The 24,117-nt window shown below is 35.9% G+C and overlaps 1 protein-coding gene across 1 annotated transcript in view; it reads left to right on the plus strand.

Annotated features, from left to right (window-relative positions):
• Window positions 1–1,414: 1,414 nt before the first annotated feature.
• LOC132156087 (solute carrier organic anion transporter family member 3A1-like) overlaps window positions 1,415–24,117 on the plus strand; it is a 42,484-nt gene continuing 19,781 nt past the window's right edge. Inside the window, exons 1-2 of the mRNA XM_059564924.1 lie at window positions 1,415–1,929; window positions 14,013–14,451. Of these exons, the coding sequence (XP_059420907.1) occupies window positions 1,786–1,929; window positions 14,013–14,451 (583 nt within the window). The 5' untranslated portion in view covers window positions 1,415–1,785. The remainder of the gene's footprint in view (window positions 1,930–14,012; window positions 14,452–24,117) is intronic.

The following is a 24,117-nucleotide window of genomic DNA, read 5'->3' on the forward strand; positions in this document are numbered from 1 at the left end:
TTCGTCAGTCACTGGGAACGTCTCCATTCCCTCCTTTAGGGAACGAGGGTTACATAGGAGCCGCGGCAGTAGAGGCATCGCAACTATAATGACATGTGAATAATCCCGCCCACTCTAAAGCGATACTAAACTGCAGTGGAAATGCAAACCGTGCCGAGTTAAGCCGTAACGTACCGTGCCGAGTTGTACCACGCAGTGGAAAAGCGCCATACGTAGGCCTATCTTTATGATGAATCGTCTTTAAATTCTGTCTTATAAAAATTCAGCATAAAAAAATGCAAGGGTGCTGTCAGGATTGAACTGTCTTTGTTGTGTTTTGCTTCCCAGTGACCCAGTTTCTCCCTCATGTGCCCTCATTTGGTCATTCCTGTTCCTGTCCTCGTTGTCTCTTAATTAGCGACAAACGAGCCATCGCCAGAGAGAGCGACAGTGCTGAGGATCGCCCTGGAGCCTGAGCCTGTGACGTCAGACCAGGTGCGAGAGCTAGCTACAGAGCTTCCCATGGGGGAGAGCATCATGGACAGTGAGAGCTTGGAGAGGAGCTCCGCCCCCTTTACTGTGGCTGAGGGTGAGTTGTCTATATAGCTGGGTAAATGAAAAGTGGAAAAAGACTTAACTTATTTTGTTTGTATACCGACCTGCCCCCTTTCCACCCTCCTCTGTCGGTGATCTCTGTCCCTCCCGTATCTGTTTCCACATCTAGCCCAGAGAGGGCTTCTCTTCCCAAGTTAAGTGGAGGCTCACAAATAACCTGCCCACCCATATATATATATAATATTAAGCAACAAAAAAATCACCAAAATAATAATAATAATTTAACCATTGATAATAAGAAATCAGGGGGTATTAGTTTTGAAGGATTATGTGAAGATCACTGTATAGCTGCTGAAAATTAATCTTCGCCTTCATAAGAATAAATTACATTTTAAAATATATTTCAAATAGAAAACATTTAGGCTATTTTAAACTGTATTTATATGTCACTCTATTAGGCTACTGTTTCTGCTGCAGGCATTTTGATGCATCCTAAGAGCATAAGAGATTTCTTTTAAAAAGATTAAAAACGTTTGAACGATATTATGCTTAAAAGGTCGTGCATTTTTTTTATGTATTTAGGCATCAAAAATTTATTACAATCTTGTTTTTTATTTCAGACGCATTACTACATGCTATGGGAGTCAAAAGCCAGTGTTGTTTTGCGTGAAACGAACCGAATAACGTTACACCCAGAAACCTACTGAGAAATTATTTAATTATTTTAAAGTATATTTAAAGTATTTTGATTACCGTAGTCGGTAAAGCATTCAGCTTACGATGCCTGCCGCACAGCGCCTCTACCGAGATTGTGTACGTGTCGCTACTGGACAAGACAGCTTTCCAGTAGAAGCGCTCACATATCAGTCCTAGTAGTCATACTGACCGAGGCGGAGAATCAAGCCTGCGGACAAGAGCGATGGTGACGGGATACGAGCAAACACTAACACGACGGGAACTCGGACAGTCTCAGAGGGAAAGAAAGATGTTTGGAGTAAAAACCAGCGACGTTTTATCCTCCTTTATTGCGATAGAGTGCACAGGAGAAGTGTTTAGTTTGGCTTCATTCATCGGCGGAGTTTCAATGAAAAGTCTACAAGCTGTCACACGGCGCGGAATCTGACTGTCAACAACAGTCAACAACAGTCAACAACAGTCAGTGCTAGAGACATAAAGACACGCTTGATTTAGCGTTTATTCTCAGTTTACAATAGTTTATATCTGCGTTTCTAGGCTGTTGGATTGCTCAGGATGCAGGTGAAAAAGCAGAGAAGCTCCGAGGACCCAGCGCGGGATGATATGAAGAAAAAGCCCTCATGTTTCTCAAATATTAAGATATTTTTAGTGGCGGAATGTGCTCTGATGTTGGCGCAGGGCACAGTGGGCGCATACTTGGTAAGTAAAGCGATGCTTTTCTTTTTGTTTCAGATTAGTTTTACACTTAAGGCTCTGGAAATCACTGTCTGTTTTTATAGACCTTCCTAAACTTATTTGCCTCGAGGTTTTGCTCATTTGGTTTGCGCTAGCCTATTCCTTTTCTTCAACCTTCCTGCACGAGTGCAACGTAGTGCATGGCAAGAAACGTGACACGGGTGTGAGTGACATAATCATATAATGATCCTCAATCATTCACTCTATAACATGCCATGCCCTAAGTACAAAGAAGAAGAATATAGGTGAAAAGAAGTGAACATCACCGAGTGTGCATGCAATGAAGCAGCTGCCTAAACAGACTCTGCAGATAAGAAGAGATTATAGCTGTCAGGCTCTGAGAAATAAGTAAGCTGTGGGCCAGTAGCTAGGCTACATGTCTATGACAGATAACCGTACATCAGTCATTTTATATCTTCATCAATATAACACGAGCAAAAGTACCGTTGGACTCTTTATCAGCATTACTGTAGCCTAATTCGGCGATATAGCGAGTGTGTGTTATTGCTTTTATTCAGCAGTTCTTTTAAAATATAATTAATATAGAAAACGTACTTCAGACAAATGTTCGTTTGGATATTCCTCCAACACCAACGAAAATAGTTTCATTAAAAGCCAACAGCATGGAGCTTTGTGAGTGACCAGTAGGCTACTGAACGGATTTAAGCCAGTCGGGAACCGCGTATAAGTGGAACGGAGCAACAGAGATTTCCCGTCCCCGTTCAGTACGTTCTGTAATCCCTCTTCTCGAGATCCACTCCTGGTTTTACATTTCTCGCACTAGGTCGCTTAGGAGAGAGACCTGCTGCAGCGACAGAGAAAGAAAAATAAGGATGCAGAATACGGGACAAGAGGAAATATTTTAGATATCTAAGAGATATATTTGACGATAATCTCTTGAATATTAAGGGTTTAATGTACCCTTCATATATATATATATATATATATATATATATATATATATATATATATATATATATATATATATATATATATATATATATATATATATATATATATATATATGGTACCTTAAATTATGTAGACACTTCATAATAGGCATACAGTAGTTCACAGGTTGTTTTTATATATAAAAAATACAGCATAACGAAAAGTATTAAAAATGTTTTATTATTTCCTAACAAAACAAGTGTTGCTATGCAGGAAAAATATATAATGTATGCTACTAAAAATCCAGGACAAGAACAATATAATTTAGATATCTGAGAGATATTTTTGATGATAACCTCTTTAATGTTTACACAAAGAGAGCATGTCAAAGTCTTATCCTTATTTTAGCAAACATGTAAGATTGTCAATTCTAGTTTTTGTCATTCAATATTTCAGTATTCATTCATTCAATATTTTGAATGTAGACAATGTAGACAATTACAGGAAGCCAGAATATCAAAGTCTTCATCTTTTTTATAGAGTTGAATACTACTCTATATAGCATCTTTGATAAGGAAGAGATTTGTCCAGCCATGTCCTCCATACCCTTGGGACGTCTCTGATGTCTGTGTGTGCTCAGACCATATTTGGGAAGGAAACAATAATTTTCTCTGTTCCAGAAAGCCACAATACATCATGGGAACAGTCTCAAAGGAGTACACTTGTTGTGGACTGGATTTGGTTCCAGCTTATGGAAATTCTGATGTTCGGAAACCAAATCAACACAACTTTGTCATAAAAAAAAAGAAAATGTGGGACTGGAAGATGTAGAGATTGCCCAGATTTATTTTGACAGATAGATACAGCGTTAAACTAAACTTATCCTCCCTAGGGTTTTTCCATTAACACACCATCAAAATGCTTCAAACTATTTCCAAATATGTCTTATTAAGAAAACATTTGTGTGAAATGGTAGAAGTTTGTATACTCAGAGTGCTTGTTTAATGTCTAGGTCATTGGGTTATTTATACACAGATCACAATATCAGTATTCTCACATGACAATATTATGTTCAAATACACCTTTATTTGTTCAAGGTTAAAAATATAATATATTTTAGCAGCACACAGGCCATGTGGCATTTACATTTTTAAAATTAGATTATCCCAGAAGCAGCTGTAATTGTCCATTTGGAGAAGGAGTCTCTCCACCCTACTTCACAGACTGACTCAGTGGCTTGCTTCAGACATCAAACTCATTCCTGGGCATTGTGTCAGTTTCCTATGTTTAGCCTCAGCCCTGAGCTTGACTCTAGGCAGTCTGGACTTCCCCGATGAGCTAAAAGAGCCAGTGTCTTTATTTAATCTCTGTAAGCACACACAACTTGTGCACATCTTTGTATAGCTTTCAATATGCATATATTTAAAGTGCCATGAACTGCCTTTTGATTATTTTGTACTGTTCTCTGAGGTCCACTTATAATGTTATCAAGATTTTTACATCATAATTTAGAAGTAATGCGCTTTTTTGTCCTGTTTTGACCCCCCTCATCGGAAAATAGGTGTAAAGGATTGTTGACTCGGACGTAAACACCCACTGCTATGATTGGCTGATGGTTGTGTATGTTTGACAGTCTACATCTTTCATATATGGATGCTGCAGAGATGTCGAAACAGGCGTTCATCTTCTTCTGCGGAGGCAGGGTTTAACCATACTGTTACGTCATAAAGTGGCACATTCCACAACCTATAGTTTCAGCAGAGTGGCTTCAATATAAGCTGTTTTTAGACTAACAGGAAAGTTTTGAGTTCGGAAACTTACAGGATGTTTTTATGACCATTTAGGATGTTTCTATATGTGTAAATAGTTCATGACCCCTTTGAGTACACTGAATGTGATGCAAAAATGCAGGGACAGTGTATGCAAATTTCATTTGGCAGACGTGTCACGTGACATAACCAAACAAATATGGTTCATCTAACCTCAACTCTTTACTTTGTGCCTGCTCAATTCGCTTGTATTTAAATGCAGTACTAAGCAGAAACATGTAGATGGCTGTATGACGTGTATTAATGACCGCCTTATTGCTCATGTGAGATTTTACCTGTGTCAATAAGATAAAAGCAAATAAGTAATATTAGGCTGAGCTTCAAATGCAGCAGTCTCAAAAGGTCAGTTTATGAGTGATGTAAAACATTGTAGTCTTTTTATAGGTAATATACCTAAAGGCCAGAAATGAAAATTCACCCTTTCCATTTTCTAAATGCAACAGTATAAATCTTAAATGGAATGATTCATCCATGCATACGTCATATGCCATCATTTTTACCTTTCCCGGACCTTACAGTGTTGTATTTCTCGCTAGTGACATGCACAAGCTAGTGTTTCAGTGATGATAGTTTTGTTGGTCCACCTGTAACTTATCACCCTGGTTCCTTCGACAAAAAGCCAGTAAAGGTAAAGAATTTTACTATTGGCTTTAGGACTATTACATAAAATAAGCTCTGTGGTCAACAAAAGTTTATGATTCTTGAATTCAAATATTTTGCAAGAGCTTGATTATAAACACAACAAATCAGTGAAAAGTGGACTATAGTGAGTACATGAGTTTTCCTGTTCGGCGTGATGATGTGTAATATCCCTGACAACCTCTGTATTCCCATTTATAAAATGGTTAGTTCCAGTCCTTTATTCTGATTGGTCAACAGCTGTGTTTATTTCATGATAAAGCACGGCTATGAACTTTTCCCCTTATGGTTCTGTGTATCACTTTGCAGCACCCTTATCAACCACCCATGTATTATTATCTACAGTATTTTAGCAAAATTAACTGTTTATTATTTATGTAATGAATTATGAGTGATCCCTTCTGGCGTTATGTTGCGTTGTTCACATTTAAAATAGAGGCCACGCCCCTCCCCGTCAAAGAAACTCATCTCATGCGGGAGATACGTTGATGTGTACATGTACAGTTTCTGAAGTGCATAGTGAATATTACTGTATTTATTAGTTTTCTGTTTCAGGTATGGTACAATATGTCCATCAGTTTATATTGTAATGACGCTTACAAACATGTGCTGTGCTGTGAATCAGTCTGTTTTAAACTAAAAGACGGGAAACAGATGCTTTCTCATGCTGAGAGATAAGCAGATGTATGTATGTGTGTGAAAATCTCATATCCACCTTATTTTTCCCATAAGAGCGGGTGTGGCCAGTTGTAAATTGAATGTGCGAGGCTTCCGGTATCATTCGCTTCCAGTTATTTTTAGCTGTACAAATAATAGCTAGTTTTGCTGCTTAATATTGCAGACTAGTGTGTCTTATCATGTTATTTTAATGTATTATCTCAATTACGAACACACTGGTTTGTGGTGCAAACAGTTTTACCATTTACTCAGTGGGACCTCATGGCCTTATGGTTAGAGAGTCGGACTTGTATCCCAGCAGGAATTGTCGGTGAGGGGAGTGAATGTTAATTTTTAACTTAACATATCAACATAATTTACTTAACAATAAAACATAAATATATATATATATTAAGCTTCTGTTAACCACAGATCTTATATCAAGCATTTGAAATGATGACTTCAGGATGATAGAACCAGAAATGCTAAAATGAAATGCTAATTTGTTTCCGGGTGTTGGCCTACAAACATTACATAATCTCTGCAACTTTCTATTCATCTGTGTCCACTTTTGAGTGCAGAGGCCAAATCTCAAAATCCCATCAATAACTGATGCATAGATCCATGTCCCCACTCCACATTTTTCTTTTTCGATAGTCTGTTAAACTCAGATATACATAACAGTATACAGAAGAAAAAATATACTACTTCAGTTTCTTTAGGAGTATTTTATTTATTTATTTATTTTATTTTTTGTGGTGCAGGATTCAAAATCAATTTCCGCCTGTCCGCAAAAAATGGGCTGATACCGTAATTGACATCTTTCATTTATCTTACTGTCACATTGTCTTTTGAAATGTTGTGATGGAAGCGGTTAGCAGTGGGAACAGCCAGTCATTTATTTCTTTTCATTATTGAATTGAATATTATTCTTTTAAACAATATTTCTTAAACAAATAGATTGTTTTGATTCTCCCTCTGGTAAAGTCTACTACCGTAAATTGCTTGAAAGAACATTATTACTACATAACACTAGTTTAAAATCAATAAAAGAGATTTGCACAGTACCCAAAGGAATTACTTTGTGAAATATCATTACTGTTTTCTACCTGTCCACCCTCTTTTTGTTGAAACCATGGAAAGTGTAAGTACTAATGTTTTTCTGTATCCTGTCATACTGATAAGGCAATGCAGAGTCTCTGTCATGTTGGAAATCAAACACAGATTTCTGGAGCATGCCTGATAGCGCACTTGTTCTAGAAACCATTACACTCTTGAATGATACAGACTTGTTGTGCTGCACTCAGGAATTTGTCATTATTATGAAATTTCAGCTTGACTCAACAATAGCATGATAGACATTTTTTTCTCTTTGTTCAGTTATTCATTGTCTTTCTAATAATGTGGTTTAATGCTGAGCGATTAGAGGGCAATGGGTGTGAGTAACGTCAATGTGGAGTTAACAGATATTTGGCATTACTTTATGCTACTGGCATGTTGAATGTGTCTTGGCACTAAGGTGGTAGTCTCTGTAACCTATCGCTGTGTCACGGGCAATGATGTATACGGAGAGACCCAGCTATTCAGTCAACAGGTTTCAGCGGATTGGCAGAGACTCTGAGGTAGGCAGAAAGTGGAAGGAGACTGGGAATGTGACCAGTTCCATCCTTCCGTCATGCTTCCGTACAAAACTAGGCAGGCACATGTCTTTGGGCTTTGCAATTGAGCAGAGTCCGTGTGAATAATTCTCAAGCACGCACATTTACTTCAAAGTAATTTGCATATCAATTAGGGCTGGTAAGCGATATATTTTCTATCTAATCTAATTTATTACATGATATGGTGATTAATCTAATTAATCGCACATCAAATTTGGAGAAATTACTCTGAGAAGATAATTTAAAGTCATTGTTTTGTAAAGCATCAAACAGAGATTACAAAAAGTAGGTTCAGCAAGAAATATTTAGTTTGATACAATTTATTACATACGCTCTTTTGGACCATGTGAGTTAATGACAGAATTGTCATTTTTGGTTGGGTGAACTATAACTTTAATCATTTATTGTCTTATGTTAATTATTATTTCTATGAAAATATTAAATTATTTCTTTAATGAAATGATACTCTAAATAATAAACTAAAATTGCCAGTAGGTGGTGATAAATGTCTTAATGATTACGTCATCGAGTCATTTATTCATTCATTTGATTCTTTCAAATGGCTGATTCATTCAGGAGTGAAGTAAATGGTTCTTTATGAATGGTTCATTGAATCATTAGGCTTTTTCGACTTGAGGCGGATCATCACCATCAGACCGATCGGTGTGTGACATCAAGGAACTGTGAGAGCTTAGAGAGGATACGGCTACTTGTGCTTTTGAATCGCTCTCGCGGTACTTTGATGTCAAACACTGATCGGTCTGTGCAGCGCCACTTCAAAGCCAACGCGACTATGGCCAATGGTACAATGTGCCAAATGGTTCACCAAATTCATTCAAAACATGGATTAAGAAATGAGATGCAGCTTTGGGTTGCTCGGGGATTAACAGTTCTGATTTGTCTTTATATTTTGGTTGTCAAAATTTTGCAAAATAGACAACATTGTGTCTAAAATAACACAATATTAACTTCTTAATGAACTGTTGTGTAAGATGAGTATCACACTTGCTCTCGTGTGATATAACACTTAGCCTACTTGTGTCATATTTCTTAACTATGTGATGTAAATATGAGACAAAATTTCAAAGATTGGCATTTTGCCCCATATCTTGAATTTTAGGTATATTCTCTAGGCGCAATCAGGCAGTAAGTTGTTGCTCTGCCTCATATTAGTTATCAATCGACTTTATGAAATGCCAGATGATCCCCATAGGTCTGGGGTGGGGCAAGTGCGTTAAATGTGTTAATAATTTTAACGCATTATTTTTCTCCATAATTAATTCATCTAATTAACGTGTTAAATTACCAGCCCTAATATCAATACATTTTGGCTTTAATATTTGTATTGTGTGGTAACTATTTTATTAAAGCAGTAAAGTACTCGAGGCATGCTATTTTGTGAATTAGTCACGGATGAAGGGTGTTGTTAGGCACGAGATGAAGCAGGCTTATTCATACAGCACAGCCTCTTGTACCTTATTGCTTACTCAGCCACTTGTAAGCAACTGCCTTTTTCAAGATAAGTAACAGCTTTAAAAACATAAGGCAGTGTTACTGATGCAATACCGTATATATCATAAAAATAAAATGTGAAAATATATTGAGCTTGTGTTAACCACAGACCTTATTTCACAGACTGAATTATTGGCCTGTAAGACACGTCATTCTTATTTCTTTGCATTGTGTCAGTTTCCTATGTTTTGGCCCAGGCCTGAGCTTTTTTACTCCTAGAATAAAACATAAAAATATCTTGAGCTTCTGTTATCCACAGATCTTATTTAAAAAAAAATCACAATGTTTTCAAACTTTTGACTATAAAACACAATATTTTTCAAATACGGTACATTATTTTAGGTCCTTTATGCGCCGCCTCTCTCAAACGCTTAGTTTTCTACTAAGTCCCTCCTTCTGACAAGCGCAGTCTGCTCTGATTGGCTAACTGACCCAGTGCATTGTGATTGACCGAACACCACAAGCACTTGTCGGAAATGTAACACACCTTTTTCCATAATCACAAGCTTTATAAACGTAAAATACAGTTAATAATGTCCTAAGTTTTAACATTAGTTCAAGCCCAAAAGGGGAACAGAGTTGCGTGACAGACACAGTGATGAAGCTTGTACGTGTTTGCAATACACAAGCCACGGACGGTTAAGACAGCTGACTCCACTGTGTGACCCTTTCTGTCTCTCTCTCTCTCTCACACGCGCGCTCACACACACACACACACACGACATGCAAAACTTGTTTAAACTGGCAATAGCAAATACTTCAACTAATAACAAAACATACTTACAGTAGCTGATTCAGAAGCGCCAGATTGTCATAGCAAAGTCAGAATGACCTCCTCTCCTAGGTGCACGAAACGGTCATACATAAAATACGTTGCTGTTCTGTTGTAAGTAATCTTTAAGATTCCTAAATGCATCTACTTTCTGCAGGCCAAATAAAGTGCTTTTGCTTAGATACACACAGCATCTCCCTGACATGACTGCTTCAACACTGCAGTTACTAAAACCGCACTTTCTTTCTTTCTTTGCTTGAACATTTGGGTGGCATTACGCAAATATTTCAACATAGTGACGTAGACATGTGGGGGCATGTTTGAGGGTGGGCACCATTTTGGCGGGGGGGGGGGGGGGATGGGGGTTGCCGAATCTTAACCTTTGATAAAGAATATCTCTATGGTTTTGAGACTTTAGTCTTTGCTTTACTTCAGGGATCTCATCTATATATGAAAACTTGAAATCGCATCATATGACCCTTTTAAGATCTGGCCTAAAATATCCAATAAAAAGCATATGCATATTGTAATCCCAACTAAACTAAACAGTAAGCTTTAAACCTTCTTGTTCCATCTTGAGCTTCTGTTATCCACAGATCTTATTTAAAAAAAATCACAATGTTTTCAAACTTTTGACTATATATATATATATCGCTTCTTATGTGTACGATGTGAAATAGCCTTCAGGGATGCAGATAATTTTATTGCCTCTGTCTCATATACGTTTCTTAAACCGGGGTTTAAGAAAAACTTCAATTTGTGTTTTTGGAACAAGAAGGTTTAAAGCTTACTGTTTAGTTATGTATCTGTGATAAAACTTAAATCCTGTTTCCATGTTTGTCACTTGAAAATATGAGCTCTTATATTAATATTGAGATGACTCTGGGATTACAATATGCATATGCTTTTTATTGGATATTTTAGGCCAGATCTTAAAAGGGTCATATGATGCGATTTCAAGTTTTCATATATAGATGAGATCCCTGAAGTAAAGCAAAGACTAAAGTCTCAAAACCATAGAGATATTCTTTATCAAAGGTTAAGACTCGGCAACCCCCCCCCCCCCCCCCCCAAATGGTGCCCACCCTCAAACATGCCCCCACATGTCTACGTCACTATGTTGAAATATTTGCGTAATGCCACCCAAATGTTCAAGCAAAGAAAGAAAGAAAGTGTGGTTTCAGTAACTGCAGTGTTGAAGCAGTCATGTCAGGGAGATGCTGTGTGTATCTAAGCAAAAGCACTTTATTTGGCCTGCAGAAAGTAGATGCATTTAGGAATCTTAAAGATTACTTACAACAGAACAGCAACGTATTTTATGTATGACCGTTTCGTGCACCTAGGAGAGGAGGTCATTCTGACTTTGCTATGACAATCTGGCGCTTCTGAATCAGCTACTGTAAGTATGTTTTGTTATTAGTTGAAGTATTTGCTATTGCCAGTTTAAACGAGTTTTGCATGTCATGTGTGTGAGCGCGCGTGTGAGAGAGAGAGAGACAGAAAGGGTCACACAGTGGAGTCAGCTGTCTTAACCGTCCGTGGCTTGTGTATTGCAAACACGTACAAGCTTCATCACTGTGTCTGTCACGCAACTCTGTTCCCCTTTTGGGCTTGAACTAATGTTAAAACTTAGGACATTATTAACTGTATTTTACGTTTATAAAGCTTGTGATTATGGAAAAAGGTGTGTTACATTTCCGACAAGTGCTTGTGGTGTTCGGTCAATCACAATGCACTAGGTCAGTTAACCAATCAGGGCAGACTGCGCTTGTCAGAAGGAGGGACTTAGTAGAAAACTAAGCGTTTGAGAGAGGCGGCGCATAAAGGACCTAAAATAATGTACCGTATTTGAAAAATTATGTGTTTTTTGAACATTAAAGCACGTCAAAATATTATTTTACACCAAATACACAAAATAATGATCTTTTTTGAAAAAGCATCATATGACCCCTTTAAAATAGTACTCTACTGGCACAGTGTAAATGTTGTTGGTAAGATATAATCTCTTATTATTTCATAAATTTAGATGAATTCATGAATTTAGGCACACACTCACATGAACACAGACACCTTTTTGATAGAAAGTGTAAAGGATGATTATAGACATTGACCAAGTAGCTTTGATATTCAAATTGTGCTTCCAGTATATAAATGAACAGTACTGTGTTTCTTGCAGTTTATCAAAGCCATATACCAATAGTTTAACAGTAAGGGAGTGAGAAGTGTTTTGCATGTTTCATATTACTATCTGAAACACAAGACACTTTTAAGTCAGGCTTCTAGCAGACTGCAAATGTGCCACAGTCAACAGTTCTGCACAGAACAGAGCAGTTTGCCAGACTGTCCAAGGTACTTTCCAATTAAATGGCACCAAGCTAACCACAGGAAATTGAGTTAAAGCAAACTGAGTTATCAGACAGTTAAAATGTAACAGCAACATCACTGCTCTGTTTAAAGCTCACAATAAACTCGTTACTCACAACATGCATTTGAACTGTTTAGGAATAATCTTCCTCTGCACAGTATATAGATGAATCAGTAAAAGAAATTGTGTTTTTCACATTGAACAATTATATTAATCCATCCATTGACAAGTAATATTCAGAAGTTCAGCTGATGCTAGAATCACCATGATTCACCAAGAGGCTGGATAGAGTGGTAAAAACCATCATCAAGTGCATGTACTGTTGATGCTATATGGACATGTGATATTCATTTTAGCTGTAAATCTATCTGTCTATACACACCCTCAAAATGGTGACATCTATTCCAACATCCGTTTATATGAAAAGAGAAAGCATTGTTATGTTTCCTTGTAAAATAGTGAATTTACTGGCCATAAATCTAAATATTTTCTGTGTAAACACATTGTTGCTTGATGCCACGATTGACCAATCAGAATCAAGTATTCCAGAGAACTGTGTATGTAGCTAATCGAGAGAATTCATGCATATTATATTGTTTATCAAATCAAAATGATCCAGTCTGTTCTGTAATGTAGCATGGAGAGATTTGCAAAGATCACTACGCAGCATCTGAGAGAGGCCTGCTCTAGAGAAATAGGATTATAGTAAAGAGCGTGTCCTCAATAACATGCTGTTTTTACAGCCATGCCGTATTTGTGTTGCTCCAGCTCAAAGCTGCTTCATTAAAATCCCGTGATTCTTCATCAAGGCTGCCTGGTGGCATTTTTTCACTTTCACCAGCTATTTTTGTCGTAAGCCTTGATAATGAATGTGTGACAAGTTGCATGCTGATGTTTTCACAAATTGAAAGGATTTAGCAAAATGATTAATTTTTCTGGGTCATTAGTTCTCTTCTTTGACATGGGTTTAGAATAGATGTGTTTGGTTTGACTGGGGATTTGATTACTTTAAGCTGACATGCCCATTTCCTTGATCCATTACTGAATCTATCCCATTTCCTCATCTTGGGTAAATAGTAGCAAAAGACAAGACAGCTCCCCTCTTTGAACTTTTCTGCTGATCTTTATTGTCACACATTACCTCTCCAAGATGACTCTCAGGTTAGATTACATTCGGTATTTTATTGTTTAGAGTCGAATTTGACTTCTGTATGATGACAAAAATAGAGCTATATTAGTCAAAATTTTAGTTTGTCTGCTTTTAAGAAATTAATTAATTCTTTTATTTAGAAAGGATACATTACATTTATCAAAAGTGAGAATAAAGACATTTAGGCCTACAATGTTACACAAAAATATTAAGCAGCACAACTGTCGATTGATAAAAATAATAAATGTTTCTGGAGCTCCAAATCAGCATATTAGAATGATTTCTGAAAGATAATGTGAATTTAACAAAGCTTTGCCACCAGGGGAAAAAATATATTTTTTAAAACATATACAAATATAAAACAATAATTTTAAATTGTAATAATATTTCGCAAAATTATTGTTTTACCAGTTTTTTGTTTGTTTGTTTTTTTACAGAATTTTGACATCACTCTGCCTGAACACTAACCTGTGCTGAAACAGTCATCCGGTTTTAAATGTGAAATGGTGATATTGTACCTACAACTATTTTAAATTTCCATTACAGTAATTCTTCTGCTATGTTTATCTCTTAGGTGAGCGTGCTGACCACGCTGGAGCGGCGCTTCAATCTTCAGAGCGCTGATGTGGGCGTCATCGCCAGCAGCTTTGAGATCGGCAACCTGGTGCTCATTCTCTTCGTTAGTTATTTTGGTGCTAAAGCCCACCGCCCTCGGTTAATTGGCTGTGGAGGCATTGTCATGGCTTTGGGAGCACTGCTGTCTGCGTTACCAGAATTCCTCGCCAGTCAGTACACGATCACAGACTCTTGGAGCAAGGATCTGGGGCGAGACGTGTGCTCCAACACCTCGAATGCTGATGAACCGTGTGGTAGTAAAGCCAACACCAACATGATGTACCTGCTTCTGATTGGGGCCCAGATGCTGCTGGGTATTGGTGCCACACCTGTTCAGCCCCTAGGTGTGTCTTACATAGACGATCATGTGCAGAAGAAGGACTCCTCTCTCTATATAGGTAAGTAAGTGTAATTTATGTTCGCTACATGCTTTCTAATCCATTTAGTTTACATAGCCACAGGCATCAGTTGTTTTGCATGAGTGACTTGCAAAAGTGAGAAGTATGTATCTCTCCCAGGGCTTAGTAAGTAAAAAAGTCGATGATTATCAGGGTGATTTATTGTGGTTTCAGGCCTTCCAGTGGCAAGCCAAAAACCACTGATCTATTAAAAGCAAATAAGAAGGTTGAGCTGTTATGTACCAGAAAGCAGTGTGTGCACAAATCTACTGGGTCAATCAGTAAAAAGCATATGCGTGAATGCAAACGTGTTATATTTTATATTGTTTGTGACCACAGCTTTCACAATATAATCAGCAGGTGAGCAGTGCTGGGAGGGTTTTAAACAAAATTAGTTGTATTTTATATGTGTAGGCAAGAAAGGCATGGAAAAAGAGATTAAAACGCTTCTGTGGGAACAGTAGATAGCAAGTTTTGAAGGTTTGCAGCATGTATGTATATATGAGATAAATAAAAATGTGAAAAATAAATGAATATCTATTTTTCACATTTTTATTAATCTCATATACACTGCCTTTTGGAGGTATACTTTTTTTTGGAAGAAATTAATCTTTTTATTTATAAAATTTATCAAAAGTGGCAGTGACATTTACAGTACATTGTTATAAAACAAGTTTCAAATAAATGCTTTTTTATTCATCAGTGAATACTGAAAAAATAATAATTTCCGGTCTCCACCGAAGTAGTAAGAAGCACAACTTATGTCAACATAAATAAAAATATGAAGTGGCATATTTCAAAGATTTTTGTCATATAATTTGTGTAAAAAACCCATTTTTAAGTTTGACATAAGGGTCCACTCCAGAGACATTTCACAGACAATTTGACAGTTTTACACTCTCTTTTAAAGAGAGTATTGAGTATACTTTTCTGTCAGGTTCATTCTCAAATTGTGCAAGATCTCTTCCTTTTCCTGTTCTGCTCTCTTTCTTGCCTCAGCTCATGTTCAAAGTTCTTTTACACATGCAACAGCAACAAACCAGCATTTCAGAAAGCTTTTGGGCAAGCGCAGTGCTTGTTTGACAGTGAGCAGTAGGAAATGGACACACACTGATTTGAGTTCGCAAGCTCAGAGGGAGATTTGGAGCTGTGCTTCTCTGATAAGCTGCACAACAGAGTTTGAAGGCAAACAAGCAACGTTTCGTTTGAGAACAATGTTGTATTGTAGTGGAAGCTGCACTCAGCTGATCGTCTAAATCCCCGTGCTGCAGGCATGGCATGCGCTGCATGAATGGGCCAGATTGTTCAGACATCACCAAGATGTTTTTTTTTTTTTTTACTTATTGCTAATATATTCTCAATTCTCAAAACACAGCAATACAGCTTGTGTAATTGTTTTTCCTCTCATAGAAACTTCATAGAAACTTGAAGCTGCTTGCTTCAGATGAGTTAAACATTATGTGTTTCATATAAATACACACTATTGGGTGGTACAAAGAGAAAGCAAATTAAAGCAGTGCATTATGATGCTTGCGGTTTATGCCACATGTATGGTGGTTGTCTACTCCCATACTTCATACTATTTGGTGAAGCTATTTTGTGTCAGAATTCGGTGTTTGGAAGAGCTCTGGACTAAATCTGTTGAATATTTGCTATATATTTGCACTGATTTGCAATATAAAACTGGTCAACATTGTGAAAACTGGACGAATTTAATACATGCTTCTGGTTCAGTTTCCAAATTTTAATAATTGACTAGTTTCCTTGTCTATGGTTGTTTAATGACATATCTGATAAACTTAGGTAATAAAAATAATATCCGGTTTATAAATAATTTATAAAAATAGTTTAGGGTCAATACGATTTTTGTTTTGTTATTACAATTTGAATTGTAACAATTTGATCATTTTAATATATTTTAAAACAAAGGTGGAAGTGACGTGACATTCAGCCAAGTATGGTGACCCATACTCAGAATCCGTTTTAATCCATTTAACCCATCCAAAGTGCACACACACAGAGCAATGAACACACACACACACTAGGAACACACACCCGGAGCAGTGGGTAGCCATTTATGCTGCGGCGCCCGGGGAGGAGTTGGGGGTTCGATGCCTTGCTCAAGGGCACCTAGTCATGGTATTGACGGCCTGAGATTCGAACCCACAACCCTAGGGTTAGGAGTCAAACTCTCTAACCACTAGGCCACAACTTCCCAAGTTATTTCTGTGATTGCAAAGCTGGATTTTCAGTTCTTTCAAGAGAATTTCTTATAATCATCAATGTTAAAAGTTTATGCTGCTTAATATTTTTGTGGAAATGTAAAAATATTATGTTAAAAATGTTGTAACATTATAAATGTCTTTATATCTACTGCAACCTTTGATCAATTTAATGCACCCTTGCTGAACAAAAGTAATAATTTTCAAATAATAATAATTTTCAGTAATTTTAAAAAAGTTTGGTAGTTTATTTTTTATACTTATATTGTCATGTCATTTATATGAAAAAAAAGATCAGTCAAAAGTATATTTCCTTAGCTCTATTAACGCCATTCTGATCTGATAATGACTAACAGGAAAACCTTATATATATATATATATATAGACATTTTAATAGCTTCGGTTAACCTTTACCTTTAATGAGCTCGGACAGACCACATCATTGTCTCTCTTACTAGCTGTCAGCATCATTGAATGTGGCTTTCAAGTCACAACCCACACTGTCATTCTTATCTGCACTCCTTTGGTCTGAACGTCACATCGCACTCATCTGTTTCTGTACACCTGTGGACTCTCCACACTCACTGTGAATTTTTTAAATAAGTAGTAGTCTTCTTTTTTTGTGCTGAAATCTGAAAAGAACACTAAATGGAGCTTTTATCCTCAGGAAAGCGGTTTGAGAAATATGCTAATGTCAGATCATGAGATTATTACCACTTGTTGGCCATAGCAACAGACAACACATTGCTTCAATAAACAACCTGTTATGAAAATGCAACAAGATGCATGCATGGCGTTTTGGGAATTGGGGCAGTTTGTGTCCATAACATGTGTATTTAAATGTAAGAAAACCTATATCGGAGTGCTTCCTCTGAAGAGGCAAACAAATATTCCAAAATATGAAAAGTGTCTGAATCACTTTTTGTTTTGTTTTTTTTTTTGTTTTTTTTTTAAGTCTAATGAAAGAAGTCAGTGCCTGCATTACGCTATGATTGAACTATTACACTGTTGATGTAATAAAACCTGCTTCTCGTACTTGCAGTTCCGCATCCATAAATCCATCTGAATGAATAAATAAAGCTATTGATGTTAAAACTAGCTAAAAGCAAATAACATCTCACTTAGATATCACCACTTTATATGAGGTCACATTAAACTTTGAAATGACTTGAGAACATGATCTGTTAGGGTTTTTTGTAAGCAATCAGGTTTGTAATTGCTTTGATCATAAATAGATCAGTTAACAAATAAAATATACATTAAGTATGAAATTTGTTATAGTTATATAGTTATTATTTTGGAATAAATATAAAAATTCCTAAAAAGTGATGTGGCATGCACAAGCAGGGTGTGTTGTACTGTACATGACAGACATGAGTGCTTTTAGAGCAGGCTTCTGGATGATCTCTGTAGGAGTGGAGACGTAATTTCAGAATGAGACAGGAATGCTAACCAGCCTGCCATGAGGTAGGTCTGAACTGGCCCGGCAGCACACGCATAGCGCACAGCCCTATGAAAAACAACTCTCACAGGGAGGGCTTGGCTTTTCCTGCTTTTTTACAGTAAGCCTCCCACAAATCGAACTGCCGTGCCGAGTGCTCTTCATCAGCAAACGCACAGATTTAAGCTATTAGGTCACTGTTAGTCCAGCTTCTCATTTTAACTGTAGAATACATGAAGAAATGGCCTATATGCCGTGTGTTATAAGCCACCTTTAGTAGAAACAATAGGTCAGAGGTTACATGTAACAACATTTCTGCAACACTGGCTCAACCAGACTTTTACCTTTTGCAATTGCGCCTCTATTTTATTTTTTATTTTTTTGTAATTGTGACTTGATATCTCGCATTTGCAAGTTTATTTCTTGATTTTTTTATTTTTTATTTTTTTTTAGATCTCAGCAATATTTTTCAAAGTTATGACTTTATATCTCACAATGTCTATATATCACTCAGTTGCAACTTTATTTCTCATAATAAGGACTTTATATTTATATGTGACTATATCTCACAATTGCAACGTATCTCAAAATGTCACTTAATTTCTCAATTGCAACTTTAGTTCTTGTAATTGTGAATTTATATCTCACAATGCTAAATATGCTCAAAACTTAATATCTGACAATTGTGATTTTTTTTTTTATCTTGCATTCTGACTTAATATCTTGCAATTGAAACTCTTATTTCGTACAATTTTGGCTTTATATCTCACCATTTTTTTTATATACTTCTCATTTAATATCTTACAAAAAGTGACTATGTTAGTTGCAAACTTTATTTCCCATAATTGTCACTTCATATCTGATAATGTGACTTTATATAACACACTGTGACTTTACGTCAGTTGTGACATAATGTGTATGCTGCTTCACTTTTAAAGCAGAAGTACAGGTGTATGATGATCTTTTTTTAGTGCCTCAACATTTTTTGACTAAAGCAAACAAATGCAGACAAGGGGCAGGACTCCTGGATAGTGTTCCCAAAGCTCTTGTAACCTTTTTCAGTCCATTGCTAATTTTGGGTCCTCCCACAGGGGCTTGACTGTAGAAATTCACAACATGCATGCAGGGATCAGGATTTTGCCATGGCTGTCAGGAATGCTTGAACCCCACCGAACTGGCTCTCCATGCTTTACAAGCTTTCACAGTGTCAGTAACATGATGCCTGTATGTTGACGCAAATGATTGGATTCATGTAGCCCAAAGACAGTGAGGGGACACCAGCTGTAGACAGAGCTTATGCAAACACATTAGCCTGCTTGTGTTTGAATATCTGGTTTCTAGTAACTGATAAAAATCAATACATACAAAGAAATTTCCAGACAATTCTGCAGCAAAGAACTATGAATTCTGAAACTCTGATTTGTAGATAAGAATCACCAAAACATTGAGAAAAATTCTGTATACTAGTAATTGTGAACACAAAACATTTAGCAGAAAGTAGAACGTCAACAATAAAAAACTGAAACATGCAACATGAAACATGTCAAGTACAGACTGTTGCTAACACAGTGACAGATGTGAAGGCTGTTTGTTTTGTCTCCAGTTAGGCAGTTTTAAGAAGACTTAACCCAGACCTGCTCTGGGCTTTATCACACTACCCAGGCCAAAGAAGATACAGTATGACAGATAAGTGACTGATTGAGGCAATTGAGACCTTACGAAATTGAGTTCCTACTTTATTCTGCTATAGGTTTAGATGTAGGACACTGGCAAATGTCTATAATATAGAAAACACTGGCATTATATTCACAATGTGAACATTTATTAGCATAATGCAATTTGTTGAGGCACGTTAAAGTTAAAGTTATTTTAAATTATTAAAGTTTTGTGCCTACTGTTTATCATTTAATGTGTTTATCATATGTATAAAATAACAATTTGCATATAGGTACACTCAGTAATTTTTTCTTATTAAAAACATTAAATATTTATATTTATTATATAGTTAATAGGGCATGCATACAACAGCATTGGAAACTGAGAACATTTTTTTTTGTACATAATCTACTAAAAAATCCAAGATAAATGCCATGATAGTCAGCACAACAAACAAGTAATTAATAAATAATTAGTTAATAATTAATTAATAAATGCACCTTTAACCTTAAAGGAATAGGTCACCCAAAAATTTAAATTTCCTTTAAGTTTACTCAATCCACACAACTCCAGTGCATCAATGAACATCCTGTGAAGTGAAAAGCTGTGTTTATAAGAAATAAATCCATCATTAAGACGTCATGAAATGTTAAAGTCAGTTTTAACTTTAAACCATCACTTTTGTTCATAATCCATAATAACATTTCCCTGTTGTCCTCTCACATCAAAATCCATCAGCATATTTGTTTGGAACTGTTTGGACTTTTTACGCTTTTTAACGGTGCTTGATCTGTGTGTATTTCTCTCCTGAATCAGATGTCACAACTTTTTCTCTGGAGAAAGCAATATTATGTTTAGGGGACTTGTATTTTAGCCAGAAGCAGTTTGAAATTTAATACATCTTAAGTCTGAACTGTATCAGCTCCTCCTCAAATCAAAGCCTGTGCGTGAGGCATTGTCTTCTTCTTCTTGCTTTACCGCAGATCGCAGACTTATAAGTGCATTACCACCACCTATCTCTCAAATTGACCATTGCCACTTCTAATTTTGATTGTATATAGAGTGCCAATGGTCAATTTGAGAGATACGTGGCAGTAATGCACTTACAAGTCTGCAATCCGCCGTAAAGCAAGAAGAAGAAACCTCACACACAGGCTGTGTTTTGAGGAGGCACTTAGACAGTTCAGACAGTTCAGGCATTGTAGTGCATCAGAGGTAAGAAAAAAAACTATATAAATACTGTTCAGTTTCTTGCACAGACCGATGGTTTTGTGTCTTTACACATCAAAACACATCGTCAAAAGCTGCAGGGTTTAATTTGGTTTGGTTTGTGTATGTTTTTTTTTTTTTTTTTTTTATGTTTTAGCCGTGATTCCCACCCACTTGCATTATGACTGACAGACTGCAACTGTTTGTTTTAAAAATCTCTGTTACTGTTCTACTGAAGAAACAAAGTCACCTGCATCCTGCATGCCCTGGGGGTAAGCAGATAAACATCACATTTTCATTTTTGGCTGAACTATCCCTTTAATCCCATCACTGGTCAATCCTGCTCACCAATGAGACTAAACAAATCCTAGGTAATAGAAAAGAGCTACTTTCCCTTGCAAATAATCTGTGCTAACCACAGACTTTCATTCAGCCGTGTAGGAAGGAACAGGATACAGCAATTATTTGAAAGACCATTTTATGTCAGATTTTATTGCTATAATAACCACTTAGACCATTTAATTTGCTCTTGATTTTAATACTCATTATTATTAAAAGATATTGAATTTTCTTGCAAGGCTTTGCACATTGATTTCCTTGCTTCCATCCTTCTCCACTATCCGTATTTCAAGTGTAGTTACATGCAGACACAAGCCAGATCTATGCGTCTTACTAGCTGCTTATAATTCTGTTTTTCTGTTTACATGTTCTACAATGCGTGTTACCCTGCCAAAAAAAATATTTTTTTTGGAGACGTCTTATGAGATGTGATGACCTAGCAGTCCAAAAAACAACTTGGAAACTTTCAACCACCAAGTTGTATGAAAGTGATTGCATAAGGAATTTTTGTGTTGGCTTTTAAACAAATAGTGTCAAGTTACTTTTTTATAATTATATCAAGTTAGTTCATCACATTAACTATAAACGTGTTCCACAAATGTTTAAAATCCACAAAAATGTCAAAATGCGATTGGTCCAATTTCTAAACATTTTTAGTAGTTGTTTTATCCATGAAATTTTTTTTTTTAAATATATATTTTGCATAAAAAGTATACCTTTTTTTGTTATTTGTTTATTTTGTTTTGTTAAGCTTAAAAAATGACTTTAGTTTTGTTTTCATTCTTGATTTGGTTTGTTATTTGTTTGTTTTGTTTTGCTTTAAAAAATTTACTTGCGTTATTTTACTTGGGTTTTATTTGTTTAGTATTTTATTTTACTTTGTGTTGGCTCATTACCACATTATCATTCACTAAAATATTCCTGTTTATCCACAAAAGCTGCTTTTTTTTTCAGTCCGCAGACCGCGGCAGAGCAGCGCGAGCTGGCTCAAACAGAAACAGAGGACACACAGTGTGTGTTTATGGACAGATTGTCAGAATATCTGTATATGTGCAGTTATTTGTCATAAATACAGCTTACAAAAGGTAATGAGGGAGCAATCGGTTTCTCATCTACTGTAAAGTTTCACTGCTCATCACACCACAGCTGTTTCCTCCAGCGAAAATCTAGCCCTTAACACATATGAACACATACTTTATTTACACTTGTTTAAATATACTTAATCTAATTATACATATTTCATAAATACACTACTGTGCAAAAGTCTTAGTCTTAGGCAGTCTGTTGTCAGACTGCTTGTGCATTCGACAATATCACTAGATTATTATTAAAATGAATGGCAAAATGAATGTTTGGAAATGTAAACTGATATTTCCTACTGACATACTAAAGCAAAAGATCTAAAATAACTGGCTTAAAACCCTTTTTTGGGGTGAAAATACTAATGTGCCTAAGACTGTACTTTACAAATGACATTGTTGCTAATTTATAAAGAATGACCATACAGTCATTCACTGTATCAACTGATTAAAGACAGTGACAGACATCACTCATTTTAACTAAATATTAGAGAGATTGACAGAGGATTTTGTATTAAATAATGACCAAGATCATGAAATACATTTATTAGCCTTAAGGCGGTCGCACACCGGTAGAGAAGCGCCGTGCTGCGTCGCGTCGCGCCACATGTAGGACAGCTCGAGGTATCGCACACCGGACGCGCACATTCTGCTGGAGCTCAATATTGAATCAAGTTCTGAGCAGCAAGATGAAGATGAGTTTTAATTCATTTATTATTATTATTTTAGATATATTATTTTAATTGATCATTGATGAGTTTTGAACGTTAATTAATGAAAAGAATCTGTGTTATAATTTAGTCTAGCCTTTAATCACTCCTAAAAAAGGACAACACTTAAAGTCTTTGGGGTCATTTTTACCCCAAACTTTTAAAAAGCGATTGCATAAGGAAATATACATTTTTTATATGGAAAACTATATATCATTTTTTTTATTTACTTCTCAACTATACATTTATGCTGTGTTTTTGTGGAAATTTTGAAGTTTTTTACCTATTTACTGCACAATTACATAACTAGGCCATAAATTGGCTCATGAAAAATGATTTTTTAAAGAAAAAATCACTTAAATGATGATCTTAATTAAATCTAAATAGTTTCTGGACATTGCTCTATGTGTTAGGGATAGAATACTGCCATCTAAAGGTTAGTCAAAAAACTTTATTTCTTATGGGTTAGGAATTAAAGTGCAATGGCCACATGTATCCACTAGAGTGCTATAGAGACTCATTCATTTTCACTTCATTTTTCTTGATGCTTCAACTTCTCCTCACAACTTTATGATATATATTTTGTGAATATTTATTTAAACATTTTGAAATACATAAAAAAATCTGTAGTTTTGTCAGAGTTAGAATTTGTTGTTGTTTTCTAATATATTTTGAATTATCTGCTTTTGCAAATTATTATACATACATTTGAAAAAAACAAGTCACCACTATGACATGATTGTAATCACACACTATTTATTTCAGAAAATTATTTATCAACAACTATTTATTTTTTTAGAACAAGAGATTTTAGAACAAGATGAATTTTAAAAGTAAATAAACCAATATAATACAAAACAACAGCACCAATAAACTGTAATGAACAGGAGTGAAGGGTACACAGAACAACTTTTTTTATAAATCACATGGCTAATAAACATGTGAAAGAACAAGCAGAATATTATAGAATATATATTACAAGCTTGTTCCATGTTGCATATGTGACATTT

This window comes from Carassius carassius, chromosome 13 (assembly GCF_963082965.1).
Source record: "Carassius carassius chromosome 13, fCarCar2.1, whole genome shotgun sequence".
In the NCBI taxonomy this organism is placed as follows: Eukaryota; Metazoa; Chordata; class Actinopteri; order Cypriniformes; family Cyprinidae; genus Carassius; species Carassius carassius.